At 49.6% G+C, this 17558-nt stretch overlaps 1 protein-coding gene across 5 annotated transcripts in view; it reads left to right on the forward strand.

Annotated features, from left to right (window-relative positions):
* Il34 (interleukin 34) overlaps positions 1–17558 on the forward strand; it is a 75524-nt gene that overhangs the window by 43161 nt on the left and 14805 nt on the right. For 4 of the 5 annotated variants that reach the window (XM_052166997.1, XM_052166994.1, XM_052166993.1 and 1 more), the window contains 4 exons: positions 9040–9476; positions 14692–14825; positions 16188–16265; positions 16535–16696. In XM_052166997.1, coding sequence (XP_052022957.1) covers positions 9449–9476; positions 14692–14825; positions 16188–16265; positions 16535–16696 — 402 coding nt within the window. In that variant the 5' untranslated portion in view covers positions 9040–9448. The remainder of the gene's footprint in view (positions 1–9039; positions 9477–14691; positions 14826–16187; positions 16266–16534; positions 16697–17558) is intronic. The other variant, XM_052166996.1, reaches the window with a different exon arrangement.

The raw sequence follows: 17558 nt of genomic DNA on the forward strand, positions 1-17558 counted from the left end.
TTACAAAACCCTGGAAGCCACTCTAACACCCAGCCAGTGACAAGCGCAGAAACAGATTGTTGCACAATGGGCCGAGGCTCAGACAGGAAAGGAACACACCACCAGCACCCTCGCCAGCATGGCGGCTCCTCAGAGCATCTGCCAAGTGAGAAATAACAGGACAACGAGGATAATGAACTATATGATTCCACTACAGAAGATTCTGGAAAAAGTCAGACTCTAAAGATAGAAGCCAGATTAGTGCAGAAGACTGGCTGCAAAGCGGTCCAAGGAAACTTTGGGGAGGGTGATAGAAATATTCTACATTTTCTTTTTTAAAAAAAGATTTGTTTTATTTATTTGTTTATTTATGTTTGTTTGTTTGTTTGTTTGTGGGTGTACCATATGAGTGCAGGTGCCCTTGGAGGTCAGGAGAGGGTGATGGTGGAGTTATAGGGAGTTGTAAAAGGCCCAGCATGGGAGCGGAGAATCAAACTCAGGTCCTCTGCAAGGGCAACAAGTGCTCCTAACTGCAGAGTTAACTCTCCGGCCCCAAATAGTGCACATTTTCAAACGTGTCCATTTGGAGGGTGAAGTTTACTTCATATCAATTGTACCTCAATCAGCCTTTTAAAAAAATAGCTTTAAGGGGGCTGGAGAGATGGCTCAACGGTTAAGAACAGTGATTACTCTTCCAGAGGACCTGAGTTCAATTCCCAGCAACCACGTGGTGGTTCACAACCACCTGTAATGGGATCTGATGCTCTCTTCTGGTGTGTCTGAAGTTAGCTTATATATATATATATATATTTAAATATCTTCAGTAAATTTTAATTGAAATAAGCAGTTGACAAGGATGCCACCATCATGAAGATGAAGGAACCATGCAGACTAGGAGGTTCATGACCCATGACTCCCTCAGAAGAAACAAATAGTCAGGGGCTGGAGAGATGGCTCGGCAGTTCAGAACACTTGCTGCTATTGGAGACAATCTGGGTTTGGTTCTTTTGGTTCCCAGAACCTATGTATCAGATGGTTCACAATCACATGTAACTCTAGTCCCAAGTCATAGGATGCCCTGTGGCCTCACGAGCACTTGTCTGTGCATATATAATACATACACACACACACACACATATACACATACACACACACACTTAGGCACAAACTCATATATACATAAAGCAAAATGAATAAATAATAGAAAAATTTTAAAAATCACACACATGGATGTTTCACCTACATGTATGTACGTCTGTGCGTTACAAGTGAGACATGCCAAAAGACGGCAGAAGAGAGAGCATCAGCTCCTCAGGAACTGGAGTCATAGATTGTCGTGAACTGCAATGTGGGTGCTGGGAATTGAACCCAGGTCCTTTGGAAGAGCAACCTCTAAGGCCTTCATTAACCCTAATCAGATTCTGGAAGCCTCATCTCCAAATACCATCATATTAGTTGTGTTTGACTTCAACATATGAATTTTGAGTGATATAACAAGAAAATAGTAATTTTTATATGCGTATGTGTGTGTTTGTGTCCAGGTAGGCCATGTGTGTGCAGGCGCCCACGGAGGCCAGACAGCAGGGAATCAGATCCCTTGAAATTCTAATTCCTTGTGAGCTGCTCAATTTGGATGCTGGGAACTGAACCTTGGTCCTCTGAAACACAGGAAGTGCTCTTAACCCTTGAGTCATCTTTCCAGCCCTTACATTTTACTTATTTTGTGTGCATGTGTGTACACACACACACATGCCATGGCTCAGAGGACAACTTATGGAAGTCAGTTGTCTCCTTGAAAGCACAGGAAAGGTTCTTATGCTGTCAGGCTTGCTGGCAAGCGCTCTACCTGCTGAGCCATCTCACTGGCCCGGAAGCGACTCAAACATAGCCTCATAATTCCTAAGATACTATGGATGAATGAACCTCGGGAACACGGTGCTAAGTGAAAGAAGCCAAGGGGAAAGAACTGTGTGCTGTGAAATTCTATCTATAAGAAATGTCCTGATCAACACAATACGTGGAGAGAGATTGTTAGCGGTTGCCAGAATTGGACAGGAGAACAAACCAAAAGCAAGTGCCAAGGAGTGACTTGTTAGGGGAGGAGATGGAGTAGTTGGTCCTGTGATACATTCATGCCCCAGAGTTGAAATCATATTTCCTCGGTAGGAAGGGAGTAACGGATGAGATATTTCTCAGAAATATAGGTGCTGGGGGCCAGGAATGTAGCTCGGGCGGTAGAGCGCTTGTCCGGGGTGCATGAGGCCGGGCGAGCGAGCGAGCGAGAGAGCATAAAACAGCTGTGGTAGTGCAAAGGCTGGGATTCGAACCCTCGGGGGCAGAGGCCGAGGGCTCAAGGAGTTAGCTCAAGTTTATCCAAGTCTGAAGTCAGCCTGGGCCGTGTGAGAAGCCTTGAGAGAAGGAAGGAGAGAAAAGAAGAAGGGAGGGAGGGAAGGAAGGAAGGAAGGAAGGAAGGAAGGAAGGAAGGAAGGAAAAGGGAAGAGGGCTGGCAAGGTAGCTCAGAAGGTAAAAGCAATTCATACATGAAAACTGTATGAATCTTGCAGCAGGGGGGAGGCAATCAGTTACACATTTGTCCTGTGAACTCTCTCCCACCACCACAGAGAGGGGGAGAGAGAGACAGAGAGACAGAATAGTATAATATAAAAGCACATCTGAAAAATAAAACAATAAATAAACAAAAGCAGACATGGGAACTGTCTGTGAACCCTGCCTATTCCATTGGTCCAGGACCCGTGTCTATATATTCCCCGCCACCCCTTATTTAGGGTTTCATGTAGCCCAGCTAACTTCCGTTTCGAAGGATGACCTTCAACTTGTCTCAACTTGTCGTCCTCCTGCACGGACCTTCCATGAGTGTTCCCACCCTCTAGCTGCCTCCTTTTCGTCTTTGTCTTAAGCTCGGTCCCACTTTCTTCCACCTCCTCCCTGTTCTGAACATCTGCTGCTCCAGCCCCGAGCCCTGAGCTCACTGCCTGAGCCTCCTACATTCTTAAGGGGCCATGGCTTAATTCCCAGGAGGAGGAATTGGGAGGGCCGGATATGGCTTAGGGCCAGCTCCCTCCCTTTCTAGGTCTTCATTTCTCATCCCTAGGATGTGGGCTTGTAAGGAATGTCTCTGAAGTCTTTTGGGGCTTGTCCTACTTAAAGAAAAGTGGCCGGGCTAGGCAGGTGACCCAATATTCTGTCCCCTAGCACTTTCAGGTCATGCCTGGCCTCTTTGGGGGAGAAGAATGTTCCAGGTAGGTGTAATAGACGGGTTGCAAATATGGGCCCAATTGTTTACCCACGCCCATCCAAGCCCTTACAATGCAGCTCTGCTTCTTTCAACAGAAAGTAGAGTCTCACCTCCCCAAGTGACAGAAGTGGTTGGTGTCATTGTTCTGAGTCTTGGGCTTAAAGGGACTCTTGCTCCCTTTCCCGGAACTCTGCTTCTGCTGTGGAAACGCCTAGGCTGTTCCTATGGATGTGATCTCAGTGAGGCCTACCTAGATCAGGCAGCACTCTGCCAACTCACCAGCGTAAGTGGGGCTACCCCGCATTAGTCAGACTGAGAGTCCAACCTGGGCTAGCTGAACCTAGTTTAGGTCTGAGTGCCCAGTCAGGATCAGCAGAGTTCTCAGTGTGTCCAGGATAGAGCTTTGGAGATTAGCCTGGATCAGCATTATTAGCCCAGACAGGAGCAACCTAAACCAGAGGAGATCAACCCAGATTATCTGAGCTCAACCTGGATGAACCAAGCCTGGGCAGAAGCAGCCGAGCGGAGCACAGTATCAGCCAAGTCTTGTCTTGGTTAGTCGACCTGGATCAGCTCATCCTAGGCTGAAGATTGTGAAAAAAACAACACTTTTCACCTCTGTTGTATGATAATTGTCCCCTAACTGATGGAAGGCTTCCTGGGAACTCCTTGTTTGTCTTCTGTGCTGCCAAACTGGCTCCAGAACTTAGCCATCAGGATTCTAACTCAGAGTCCAACTCCCCCTCCTCCCTGCCCCCACCCCCAGAGGAGGCTCTAGTCCTCCGGCCGGGAAGGATGGGAAAGACCAGAAATCACATGAATTCCCAAGGGAGAGGACAGTGAGAGGGTCCTGGTTTGGGGAGACAGCTAAAAACAGGAGTTCCTTAAAAAGAAAACAAATAAATAGTCTGAATGTGGGCTAGCACAGTCCGCAGAGAACTTTGGTCCCATGCTTGAGTTTTGACCCCTGGTCATACGTAAAAGGATAGTGACAGCACTTCCTGCAAGTCCAGACCAGGAGGTCTGAGCAGGGGGGAACAAAAGTTCAAGGTCACCCATCTTTGGGGCAGAATATTGAATTTGAAGCTAGTCTGGGATCTTGTCTTAAAAAACAAAACAAAACAAAAATCCCCCAAAAACCAATAATAGTCACCTCCCCCTCCAAAACAACAACAACAACAAAAACAAACCCTAGTTCTCTCTGTTAATATAAAGAATAAAATAGTTCATAGTGGCATTATAATCAACAGTAGGCCTCCACCTGTCTCTTCTCCCTTTCCAGACACAGGAATTTAAACAAAAACAAACGAACAAAAACAGCTATCAGTCAGGCATGATCGATAGCACACACCTTTAATCCTAGCACTGAGGGAGGCAGAGGCAGGTAGATTTCCATGATTTCAACTGCAGTCTGTTCTACATGATGAGTTCCAGGCCAGCTAGAGTCACACCATGAGACCTTGTCTCAAAAGCAAAAACAAACAAACAACCTAGGAAACAAACAAACAAACAAACAAACAAGAACCAGGCTATCCAGGGCTGGGGATGCAGCTCTTTGGAAAAATCAAGAACTATCCCTAGCAGGCTCACAGCCCTGCATTCAAACTTCAGGACCAAAAAAGCAAACACACCCAACTGTGGCTGATTCCTCCCAAGTCCCACAAGCAAGCCCTTGCTTCCTTCCATGGAAGATTTAGCTCATACACCCCTTCTTCCTCCCCTCCTGTCCCCCCCCACCCGCCCTCTCTCTGATCCTGCCCCCAACCCAGGACCCTGGAGTCATGACTTAGTGAGGCTGTTATTTGCTTTTTGTTTCCCTGACTTTGAAACAGCTCTTCTTCATCGTGGAACTATGTCGACCGCTCCACCCTCTTCTATTTTTTGTCTTTTTTCTCCACGAGTTTCCCAGTAATGCCCAGTGAGCCTCAGGGGTGGGGTGGGTGTGTACTGGGAAAGGGGTACATTCTTCATCTACCTCCATCTTCACCCCGAGATAGGGGCAGAGACAGAGAAATCCAGGCAGTCCCTGCCCTCCTGGGATCTGATGAAGTTCATGTTGAGGATTCAGGGATCACAGGTTACATCTCTTTGCTAGGGCAGACAAGGCCTGGGGGCTCTAAAGTAGGACTTCCTTCCGCTACCAGACAGTAATTCCCATCGCTGTGATAAAACACTATGACCAAGGCAGCTTATCGAAGAAAGATTTTATTTGAACTTATAGTTCCAGAGAGTTAAGAGTCCATGATGGTGCTGGAGAGGTGTCTGGCAGCTAGGAGCACTGACTGCTTTTCTAGTGGACCTGAGTTCAATTCCCAGCAGCCACACGGTGGCTCACAACTATCTGTGATGGGATCTGATGCCCTCTTCTGGCGTGTCTGAAGAGAGCAGTAGTGTACTCACATACATGAAATAAATAAATCTTAAAAAAAAAAAGTTCATGATGATGGAGAGGAGGCAGGCCTCCAGTGACACACTTCCTCCAACAAAACCACACAGAAGGTCCCCAAACAACACTCCCGACTGAGACCAGGTGTCCTGATACAGGAGCCTACGAGGAACAACTCATTCAACCTACCACAGCCAGGAGCCTGACGTCCTCAGAGCCTCTGCTCCAGATCAAAGCTTGTCATCAGATACGTCCTCTTGGCAGCTTCCCTGGGGTCCTTCCTGCTTTCTCATTTCAATGGGACTCATACAGGGGCCACAGTGTGACATGTGGTTGATCTCTGTGTCATGAGGTTGGCTGTGCCTCTCTTTCCCACTTGACTTCTCCATTGGGAACAGGCAGACAGGGATGCATGGAGGAGTTCAATGCTAGAGTCCCTTCTGGCTGGGCAGTGGTGGTGCATGCCTTTTGTCCCAGCACTTGGGAGGCAGAGACAGGTGGGTTTCTGAGTTCGAGGACAGCCTGGTCTACAGAGTGAGTTCCAGAATGAAGAAGGTGTAACAGAGGGGCCTGGCTCAGCAGGTGCAGCAGGTAAACTTTTGCTGTGCGCACATGAGGACCTGTGTTTGAATTCCTGGTACCCAAGCAAAAACAAAAATTAAAACCAAACCAAACCCCAACCAAACAAAAACAGGCTCAGCTCCACAAATCCCAGTGCTGTGTCAGATGTAGACAGAAGGATAGTTGGGGTGTTCTGGCAGCCAGCCTAGACCAGAAAGAATCTCTCCCTCAGAGAAATAAGGTGGAGAGTGACAGAGTTGGATACCCAACATTCTCCTGTGGCCTTTGTGTGTGTGTCTACGGGCCTGTATACGCACACGTGTGTGCGTGCACACTCACACAGAGAAGGTGCAACAGGGTTTCTTCTATTGGTGAAGAACCTCTTGGTTGTGTGTGGTTTTGTGAGGAAGCATGGAGAACTCAGGAATGCGTAATGGAGGTGGACAGCCCAGGTTCTGTGGCTGGCGTGCAGAGCCCCAATGGTTAAGGGACAGTGGGACATTATTCAAAGTCACAGAAGGACGCAAAACAAGATGGGAACCTCCTCCACACTAAAACCTGTCCACCGGGGCTTGTAGCCTTCTTCATACTCATCAAGCACCAGATCGACCCGGATGCTTCTTTATTGGTGGGGAGACACAGAATGATTTGTCTACATAAGGGACTATTACTGAGCAAGGAAAAAGAAACTGTTAACATACATGTCCACATGACAGCATCCCAAATTTATGGTGTCGAATGAAAGGGATGAGATGCAAAATCTACACTTCAAGATTGCACTGGTGTGACATTCGGGGGAGCGGGGGTAGCACCAGATAAGAAACAGATGGGTTACTGTAGTACTTCTGTGGAAGAGGGATCCCCTACAGAGCAACAGAGGTGGGGCATTTTGGGGTGAAGGAGTGTTTTATAGATGGATTATTGTAGTGGTTACATGGCTCTGCGAATTTGTCAAATATACATATATATATACATATGTATATATATATATAAACACACACACACATACATATATGTATATGAGATTCCATTACCATGCACAAAATAACAATGAAAACATCTCAGTGGGCTGGGCTGGGGATGTACTTGTTGGTAGGGTGCTTGTCTGGCATGCTTGAAGTCCTGGATTCCAGCTCCATCGTTGTGCAAATGGAGTTTGGTGACACATGCCTGAAAGTCCAGCTCCCAAGGAAATACAGATGGGAAGATGGGAAGTTTAAGGTCATCCTCGGATGTATAGCCAGTGAGTTTGAAGTCAGCTGGAGCTAATATGAGTCCATGTCCTGGGGGGGCGGGGCATGGTTAGTATTTATAGTGACCCTGTAATAGGAAGGTCACCAGGGTGGGATGTGGGAGGAGGAGGCAAAGCAGGGAGAGGGTCAGAAGAGGGGTGGGAACAGGGCTGAGGTCCAGGGTCTAACCCAGGGTAAATTTTAATAATGTGCTTTATTATATGCGGCCCTGCCTGCTTTAGAGATTTGAGCGTGAGAGCTAGCATGTCTGCATTGCTGTTTTGTTTCAGAGAGAGTCTTACTATGTAGCCAATGCTTATCTGAAACTCATTATGTAGCCCAGGCTAGCCTTGGCCAGAAAATCCTTGGGCAGGCCAGAATGGCCTTGATCTTCCTGCTTCCTAGCTTCCTCTTTGCCGGGGCTTGACCTCAGGACCTCCTGCATACCCAGCAAGCTCTCTACCATTAAGCTGCACCCCGAGGCTAAGGGTCAGTTTGGCGCATTCTGTGGGTTTGTGTGTCACAGACGTAAGGATAGAGAAGCTATAGTGGGGGACACCTTCTCTATCCTTATGTCTGGGTATGCAGGAGGTCCTGAGGTCAAACCATGCCCTCGGATTGTGGCCATTTCTCCCGATCTAAGGGAGTGGGAATCACGCATCGAGAAACTGAGTTTCCAAGCTGGCTCTGTCTATGGTCACCTCTACCTCATCTGTAAAATGGACCACAGCCCTCAATCTGCTAGGCGCGCGCGCACGTGCGTGTGCGTGTGCGTGTGCGTGTGCGTGTGCGTGTGTGTGTGTGTGTGTGTGTGTGTGTGTGTGTGTGAGACTTTCAGGGCTGATTACCATAGCAGGCCAGGCTTGAATTCCTCACACACACTTCTTCCTTGCTCCTTCCTCCCTCTGTGTAGCCCTGGCTGTCCTGGAACTAGCTCTATAGACCAGGCTAGCTTCAAACTCTATCTACCTCTGCCTCTGCTAGGATTAAAGATGTGCATTGCCACACCCAGTCTTTTGTTTGTTTTTTGGAGACAAGAGTCTTGCTCTGTTGCTCTGCCTGGCCTCTCCAACCTCCTGCTTCAATCTCTAGGGTGCTGTGATTACCCTGCTATGTGCTACACCTGGCTGTATGTATGTATTTATTGGTTTCTTTGCTTGTTTATTGGCACAGTATGCCCCATGCAATATTCGGTGCCTACAATATTACACATCAAATACTTCACTAGAAAGAGTGTTTGTTTGTCTGGAATTCAAATTAAACTGGCCCATCAGCTTTACCTGGCAGGAGACACAGATGGGCACAGGGCGGGACGCCTTCCACTCCACAGCATCCCCTGAAGCATGTAGTACTCGGGTTTGACCTGGTATCTCACCTCCTCCAGGCAGCAGTCCTAGCTTGTGAGGCTGCCAGATTGTGTCCCGACTTGGGAGACTCACTCCTTGGCTCCAGGCAGCTCCTGAGGTGACTTGGAGTCCTCTCTTGTGTGTGAAGACAGGGCTGGGTGTCTCAGTGCCAACGGCGGGGGGACAGTGTGCATGGTGGGTCTTCCTTTCCTGGCTGGTGGCTGAGTGGCAGCGAATGCTCTTACATAATCGGTCTCTCTCTCCTCCTTCTTTTTCCAGAGCTAGACTTCACACTGAGCAGCTGCAGTCGGAGAAACCAGAGAAAGCGCCACCCAGCCCCAGATTCCAAGAGGCCTGCCTGCTGGGGACTCCCTTCTCTTCCTCCTCTTCCTCCTTCTCCTCCTCTTCCTCCTCCTCCTCCTGAGACCCCCCAAAGCCACTGTCTCACACCAGTTACTGAGCAGCAATGGGACTGGCAGTCACTGCCCCCTGGCTGTCCTCCGCCCTGCCAAGCAGATAGGGCGGTAGCTACCCCAGGAGTGCCTGCCCCCCTCTCAGCCTGGGCCAGCCCTTCCTGGACTTGGTGGCCACCTTTGCTGACCTGGGGCCATGTAGGCCCTGGCTCAGGCCTCTGGACACACTGCTGGGGACAGTGCCTCTGCTCTCAGGGGGCACCCAGTGTACCATCATGCCCTGGGGACTCGCCTGGTTTTACTGTGAGTACTGGGGGTGGGGAGTCGTACCTGAGGATCCTGTCCTGGGAGGCCTTGGTGGGTGGGTAGGTGGGTGGTTCTACTGTAACCATAGCAACCAGGGCAGTTCTGGCTGGTAAGAGGTTGAAATGCTTCCCAGAAGGGTTTCGGGCAGCTTCAGGGATGGGAGAATCCACGGCCACCTTCTGCTCTGCCTGCCTCTGACCTCCGGCTCAGAGGTACAAGCTGAGTGGGCAGGCGATGCAGGACAGGGCAGGCACTGGGGTGGGTGGCAGCTTCTCACCTCTGTAGTTTCATTGGTTCTGGAGAGCAGGGTGGGGACAGAGGTGCTAGAGAGAGGCTTCCCATCTTCCTGGGTGTGGCTAGTGGGGGGCGGGTAGGGAAGGCACAACACATGGGAAAGAAGAGACCTGGAGAAGGTAGTCAGTTCCCCTCTAGCCCGCCCTCCATGACAGGTCAACATTAAAAAGCAGAAAGCAAACAACGTTCCTGTTAAAAGAGGGAAATGAGTTGAAATGAGGACAGAAATCAGGAAAGGACGTGCTTGGGGTGTCCATGCTGCTGACTGGGAAGCCGGCTGGGCGGAGACCCTCCCAGACTCCAAGACTCAGTGGTAGCCCCAGGGCTACTGGTGAGTGAGTCACTGTCATGACTTGACACGACTCTCCTCCCCGCTGTGACTTGAAGTTAGGCGTCCAGGAATCGGGGACCAAATAAATGAGGGCAGGGGGCTGGGACCCACAAGGCTCCTGAGAAGAGCCCGGCGTGGTCTGTCCCTGGTGCATGGATACTACAAAGGTTGGGGACATTCAGAATGGGTGAAGGACCCGGGCAGACCCAGGGTTCTGGGAGTTTTTACCCCTTAATGGACAAAGGTGGAAGTCCTGCCACATGCCAAGGAATACCAGGAGCCACCAGAAGCTGGTGACCATCCCTTAGAACCTTCAAAGACTATGGTGACTGGTGACACCCCGATTTCAGGCATCTAGTCCCCAGAACTATGAGAAAATACATTGACGGAGCTGAATCACAAGTTTGTGGTGATGTTAAGGTAACACCCTCCAGGACCCCCAGATCTTGAGGACTCAAAGGCTAGGTGGTACTCTGGTAGAGGTAGGAAGATGGGATCAGTGTCCCTAGCAGAGAGACAGTGTGCAAAGGTTTAGTGGTGGCGCTGAGAGGGGCTCGGCTAGACAGGCAGAGCACACTCAGGTTCCCGGAGGCCTTGAACACCAGTTCTGCTTTGCAAGGCAGAGTACTACAGGGCTAGAGAGCTGAGGGCCAATGCCTGAGGGGAAAGGGATTACATTTAAAGATTTAGTTTTATCAGTTTTAATTGTGTGTGTGCATGTGGGTATATCCAAATGAGCTGGTGTCCTAGGGAGCCAGAGATTAGGTCTCCCTGGAAGGGCCATCTGGCATGGGTGCTGGGGACTGAACTCGGGTCCTCTAAAAGAACAGGAAGTGCTCTGAACCACAGAGGCACCTCTTCAGCCCCCAAATGATTACATTTATTTACTTATTGTGTTCAAAAGGGGGATGTGTGTGCGCAACAGTCGGGAGAAAAGGGTCTGTTCTCTCCTTCCACCATGTGGGTCCTAGGGATTGAACTCAGGTCTTGGGTTGTCAGGCTTGGTGCCTGCCTTGGCTAAACCATCTTACTAGGCTCACCTGAGGGGAAGCGAGTCTGGAGGGGCCTGGTGGAAGGATGGCGTCTCTCAGGACTTGGCAAGGATTGGCTGTGGGGAGAGGTTGGCCGGGCAGGAGCCATCTTACAGGGGGATCTGGGGGACCTGGAGGATGCTACCTGAGCGTGATGTGAGTCACGAATCTGTGACTCAGCTCTGTCAATGTATTTTCTCCTAGTTCTGGGGACTAGATGTCTGGAATTGGGGTGTCACGGGTCACCGTAGCCTCTGAAGGCTCTAGGGGAGGGTCTTTTTGCCTCCTCCGGCTTCTGGTGGCTCCGGTGTTCCTTGGCTTGTGGTGGCAGTATTACCAGTTTGCACACTGTCCCATCGGCAAGACCTCTGCGACATCTTTCTCCCGGAGCACCGGCCATTGGATCTAGGCTCTCCCTAAGCCCAGGACAACCTCACGTTAAGAGCCTTTGCTTTAATTACACCTGTAATGAGCCTGTTTCCAAATAAAGTCATTCTTAGATTCTAGGTGAGTAAGAATTCGGGAGAGGATGCTATCAACCCATTTTACTGACTCACATTGGTGAGTGGGGATGGAAGTGATGACCTTCATTTATCCTGGGGAGCACAAGTCCCCCTCTCCCCCGACCAGCGTCTGGGCCAGGCAGGGAAAGCCCTACACCTCAGTTTGTGCTTCCAGATCCCGGCTCTCCACTCTGGAGGGAGGAGACAGGAAAGCCTGGGTCCAGTGGGACACTGGCTGTGTGGCTCCTGGGACGCAAAGCATTGTGGGTGACAGCTGTGCTGTACCTGCCTGGTCCCCAGTTTCTCCTGGTGGAGGAAGCAGGAGGATGACACTTGTCATTAGAAATGGCGGCCTGGCTGCAGAGTGTGTTTGTCTGGGGGAAGGCAGGTCACCTGTGGACAGGCTTTTCGGGGATGGGCTACACAGGTGCTCTGGTTATTCTAAGATCCTGTCACAGTTTGCCTTCTATTGCTGTGATAAAACACCCTGCTCAAAAGCAACGTGGGGAGGATGGGATTGGGGCTTATTTCAGCTTACAGTTGTAGGTCACCTGGAAGGGAAGCCGGAGGGGGGAGGGGTAGGTTGGGGTGGGGAGAGGGGTGGGTTGGGGTGGGGGGAGGGGTGCTGGCTGAAACAGAGACCATGGAGAGAAGCTGCTCACTGGTTTGCTTTCCATGGCATGCTTGACCAGCCTGCTTTCTTATACCAGCCAGAACCACCATCTAGGCGTGGCCCTTCTTGTGGGCTGGGCCCACCCACCCACATCAATCATTAACCAGAACATGCCACAGAGTTGCCTACAGGCAATCTGATGGGGGCAGTTTTTTTTTTTTTTTTCAATTTAGGTTCCCTTCCCGGATAACTGTAGCTGGTATCAAGGACGGGACCGAAAACCAGCTGGGACAGACCTAACTCCTATCTTAAGGGACACATTTGCTAAAGCCAGAGGCCTCTACAAGGCAACATGGTCCATGGGGGGCGGGACTTGGCGGATTGACAGGCCATCATGACTGATTGACTGCTGACAGGGAAGAAGACCCATCATGGATAGGATAGAATGGCCAGGGTTGGGGCAGAAGCCTCAGATGGTTCTGGGAGTGGGTGGCCCAGGTGCGGGTTTGCAAGGCAAGGCAGGGACCAAAAGCAAGCCTGTGTCAATGGGCCCAGCACTGTGTTAATTAATTAATTTAAATTTATTTTACCTTTTATTTTGTTCGGGAGGGGGTTTGTGTGTCACAGTGCCTGCGTGGAGGTCAAAGTTCAGTTTGCAGGAGTTAGTGCACAGGTCTCCTACCCTGTGGTTCCTGAGGATTGAATTCAGGTCCTCAGATCCCTTACCCACTACTGAGCCATCTTGGAGGCCTAGTACTGGTTGTGTGTGTTTGTTCCTTCTGCCCAACACTGTGTTAGGTGATTCTTACAAACTTGCCTCCTTGCAAGAAAGTCAGAGTTCTGCAGACGGGGAGGGCGTAACTGTGGTTTGTGTGGCCTGAGTAGACCTGAGAATCAGGGGGAACAGAGTGCTCCTAGTACTTGGTCCAGCAAGTGGGAACAGGCAAGGTGGGCCTGGAGACAGGGAGAAGCTAAGAGGGAGTGTGGCCCCAGACAGTGGGGCTACAAAGACAAAAGTCTTCAAGGCATCAGGAAGGGAGAGGAGAGAGATCAGTTAGTGATGTCTGCTTGTAACAGAGTAACGAGGTAAGCCTGCCTGCCTGGCTGTCTTGACCAAAAGGAAAAAGAAAAAAAAAATTAGAAAAGAAAAGGCAAAAATGCGTTATTGATTTTGACAACAACAATAATAATAGATACTAAGTTGGGCATGGCTTGAACCTTTAATTCCAGCACCCAGGAAGCAAAGGCTGGTGGGTCGCTGTGAGTTCAAGCTAGCCTGGTCTACATAGAAACTTCCAGGTCAGTGGGGCAGCGACTGACTGGAGCTCTCTGAGAATGTCCCAGCTCCTAAGGCTGGGTGTGGTCGTCTCCCACAGAGAGTTGGTTCTTCACCCCTCATTTTTCAAAGCACAGGCAGTTAATTAATAAAGCTGAACCCATCCTCTGTGCTGCTGGTATTGCTGGTTCATGCTTCCTTAGGAAGGTCATGGAGCATATCTTAAATATTCCCCTGTAACGTACGTCACCATGAGGAGTCTCCCCCATCCATAAATAAATCTTCAAAAAAGAATTAATGATGCCGCTTATGCCTTTGTCGGTAAATCGTTCCTGTTTTATTTCTAGTTTATGAGTTTAGTGGGTCAAAGGTTTTAGAGTTTAAATCCTTTTTGTTATTAGATGGGCCAAATGCATTTCCAGGCCGAGAACTCTTTTGGCAGCATCAGGATTGTTAAAATGAAATCATCTCATAAAAGCTTTCTTCATTTCCTTGTCCGTGCTTGGCTTTGGGTGGACCTGTTTCTCTGATTTCAGACTACATCTGAGTGCTTTCGTTTGAGTTTGTCTCTTTCTAGTGAGGTTGGCTCTTTTGGTATCTCTTGCTCTTTCATGTTTCTTTCATCCACTCGATTCCTATTCATATTTATTGTAAATTCAAATATCTCCCCCCCCCACCCCTTCAAGGGGTACAGATCCCAAGAGCTGTTTTTGAGGTCACAGTGACACCTAGTGGTGATACCTGGTACTGTTTCAAAAGACTGCCCATTATTGTCAGTTGCACCCGTGTTAGGAGCTCCGTTTAGCATTCTAGAGCCATCAGACTGAAAGGACCTGCTGGTACATCTAATGGAGAAAATCGAGCTTTGAAAACTTGTCACTCCAGACAAGGGGCTGAGAGGTGCCTTGAAACCTGGGCGATGTATTTACCTCACAGAGCAGAAGTAGGGGAGACTGGAGACCACAGCCTGGGGACTCTGACCACGGTGGGGTGTGCTTGCTACTCCAGATGACAAGTCTTCCTTAGGGTTCTGTACACACATGCCTTTCCCATCAGTACTTGTGAGTCTGGAAAACGGATGATAGTTGATACAGCTATGCACACCAGGTGGAGGACGGACACAGTGCCTGGCTCTCATAGGTTCTCATTGGGTGTGTCTCACAGGTCTTGGGATCCTACTTGACGTGGCTTTGGGAAATGAGAATCTGGAGATATGGACTCTGACCCAAGATAAGGAGTGTGACCTTACAGGCTACCTTCGGGGCAAGCTGCAGTACAAGAACCGGCTTCAGTACATGGTAACCAGAAGAGCACTAAATGGAGCCCCATTGCCAAGCCCCAAGGTTCTGGAGCAGAGCTCACTCCCACTTCCTATCTATGTCAGCCCCAGAGTTACAGTTCCTCTCTCCACCCTTCCCAATGTCGCTGAATCTCCCCATCTCCCTCCCCCACCCCCACCCCCCATGCCTCAGCAGACCTATAAGTCTACTTCTATAAGGCTTTCATCCTATAACTCTGGAAAGGCCTCCAGGGACTCATCCTGGGGGTGGGGGGATGGGGAGTGGTCTTAGGTACTTATTAGTAGAGGAGACAAAGACCTTCAAGTCAGAAAATTTGGTTCCTTTGGGAAACTGAGGATGTCCACATGGTGTTGTGGGCTTTCTCCATGGCTGGGTTAGTTTCTGTTGTTTCGGAGGGTGTTTTATTGTTGTTGATATCTGTTTTGTTTTTCTCTTTTTGAGATGTATGTATCCCAGGCCAGCCTTGAACTTGTTATGTATAGAGGATGACTTTTAACTTCTAATCCTCCTGCCTCTGCTTTCTGAGGGCTAGCTCACAGAAGGGTGCCACTGTGCCTGGAGCACGCAGGGCTGAGGCCTTATGCCAATCCAGGGCCTTGTCTATGCCGGGCAAGCACTTTACCAACTGAGTCACATTCTAGCCCCTGTGCTTTTGCTGATACAAGGTCATGTCGCACAGGTTGGCTTTGAATTTGAGATCCTCCTGCTTCAGCCTCCCAGCTCGATAGGACTAATCTCGGAGACTGTCTTCACTGAGATGTAACTCATAGACCATGCAACCCACTAACTGAACGCATGCACCATGGGCTGGTGAGACGGCTCAGTGGGTAGGTCTGATGGCCTGAGCTCAGGAGCCACATCAAGATGGAAGGGAAGAACCTTCTCCTGAAAGTTATCCTTTGACCTCCACATCAGTGCTGAGAGGCATGCCCATGCCTGCACACACACACACACACACACTATTAATAACAATAAATAATAAGGTATCAGACACCAGACTCATTGATGTTCAGCGTGTTCACAGAACTGTGCAAAGGTTACCTTTGTAAGCATCAGACGAACCATATTCTTCAGTTCCAAAGCACCAAGTCTTCCTGAAAATCCTGGGTTCATACCCTGGGCCTGAAACTTCAACCCTTACAGGACTTGTGTATCTGATCTTACCCCACTCTCCACTTCCACCTCCTTTGTTCCAGGGGAAAGAAGAGATTTAGTTGCCTTTTAGTCCAGTTGCCCAGAGCTGTCTTTTCAACAGAGGACCTGTCTGTTGTCACGATGCTAGACTGGGTTCCTCTCTTGGGGGTCCTGTCTCAATAGTTTCTGCCCTGGGTCTCATGGTTTGTTCCTGTTCCTCCTCAGAAACATTACTTCCCCATCAACTACAGGATTGCTGTGCCTTATGAGGGGGTGCTCAGAGTGGCCAACATCACAAGGCTGGTGAGGACCCTTCCTGGGATGGGAAGCTGCTGCCTTCCATGATGCCCTCAGAAAGGAGCATGTGTGGGTCTAGGCAGGTTGTCCTACTGACCAGGGGCCTTTCCCTAACCACTCAAGCAAGCCTGCCACTAACCTAGGCCCAAGGTTGTCTGCTGGCCGCCGTGGACGACTGCGATGGCTCCCAGGCAGTGGCAAATGCATGGGGTAGGGGAGTGGTCAGTGCCCACAGGCCTATGCTTGCGCGTCACCGATGTCTCCTGTCCCTGCAGCAGAAGGCCCACGTGAGTGATCGAGAGCTGCGGTACCTGTGGGTCTTGGTGAGTCTCAATGCCACCGAGTCTGTGCTGGATGTGCTTCTGGAGGGCCACCCGTCCTGGAGCTATCTGCAGGAGGTTCAGACATTGCTGGAGAACGTCCAGCAGAGCCTCATGGTGAGCCATGTGCATTTGCTTGTGGGTCTGATGGGTGCTGGCAAAGGGCTACGAAGGGGGAGTCCTGACATGCACTGAACATGTGAGGCGCAGGAGGGATGGGGACAGAGGGGATTGGGACCTTGTTTCAAGCTGACATGAGCGCTCCTCTTTTTTGTTGTTGTTGTTTGTTTTGTTTTTGTTTTTTCGAGACAGGGTTTCTCTGTATAGCCCTGGCTGTCCTGGAACTCACTCTGTAAACCAGGCTGGCCTTGAACTCAGAAATCCGCCTGCCTCTGCCTTCCAGAGTGCTGGAATTACAGGCGTGAGCCACCACTGCCCAGCTCTTTCTCTCTTTGAGTTTTTTTAAATCATTTTATTATTGTTGTTTTTATTTTATAACCCATTGAGTCCAATTATTGCTGCCCATTGCTCACTCCCAGTGCTGACTGACCTTGTACAGGAGTTGTACAGGTCGCCGGTGTATTCATGGGTGCACCGGACATGTCATCTCCACAAGACAGCATTATCTATTTGCTTGTTTGAGAGAGTTTCGTTCTCAAGCCCTGCCTGGCCTGAAATTCGCTGTGTAGATTAGGCTTTGCTTCTTGTGTCCTGAGTCTTAGGCAAGCCAAGGAATCCTCTGATTTCATGTCTGCATCCGAAGAATGAGACTCCTCTAGAAAGGGGAGAAGGACGTATGAGGGATATAGTGAAAGTGTTGGTCTCTTTAAAAACACAGAAATATTTTAAGAATGTGTCTTCATTTTAATCCCAGGTGTGGGATCTGGGGCTGCTTCAGATTGTCCACAGCAGCTGACTGTGATTTGCCTCGAGCTCTAACAGAGGCGTGGTTTTGTCTGCTGCAGATAGTTTCTGCGAG

This window comes from Apodemus sylvaticus, chromosome 21 (assembly GCF_947179515.1).
Source record: "Apodemus sylvaticus chromosome 21, mApoSyl1.1, whole genome shotgun sequence".
In the NCBI taxonomy this organism is placed as follows: domain Eukaryota; kingdom Metazoa; phylum Chordata; class Mammalia; order Rodentia; family Muridae; genus Apodemus; species Apodemus sylvaticus.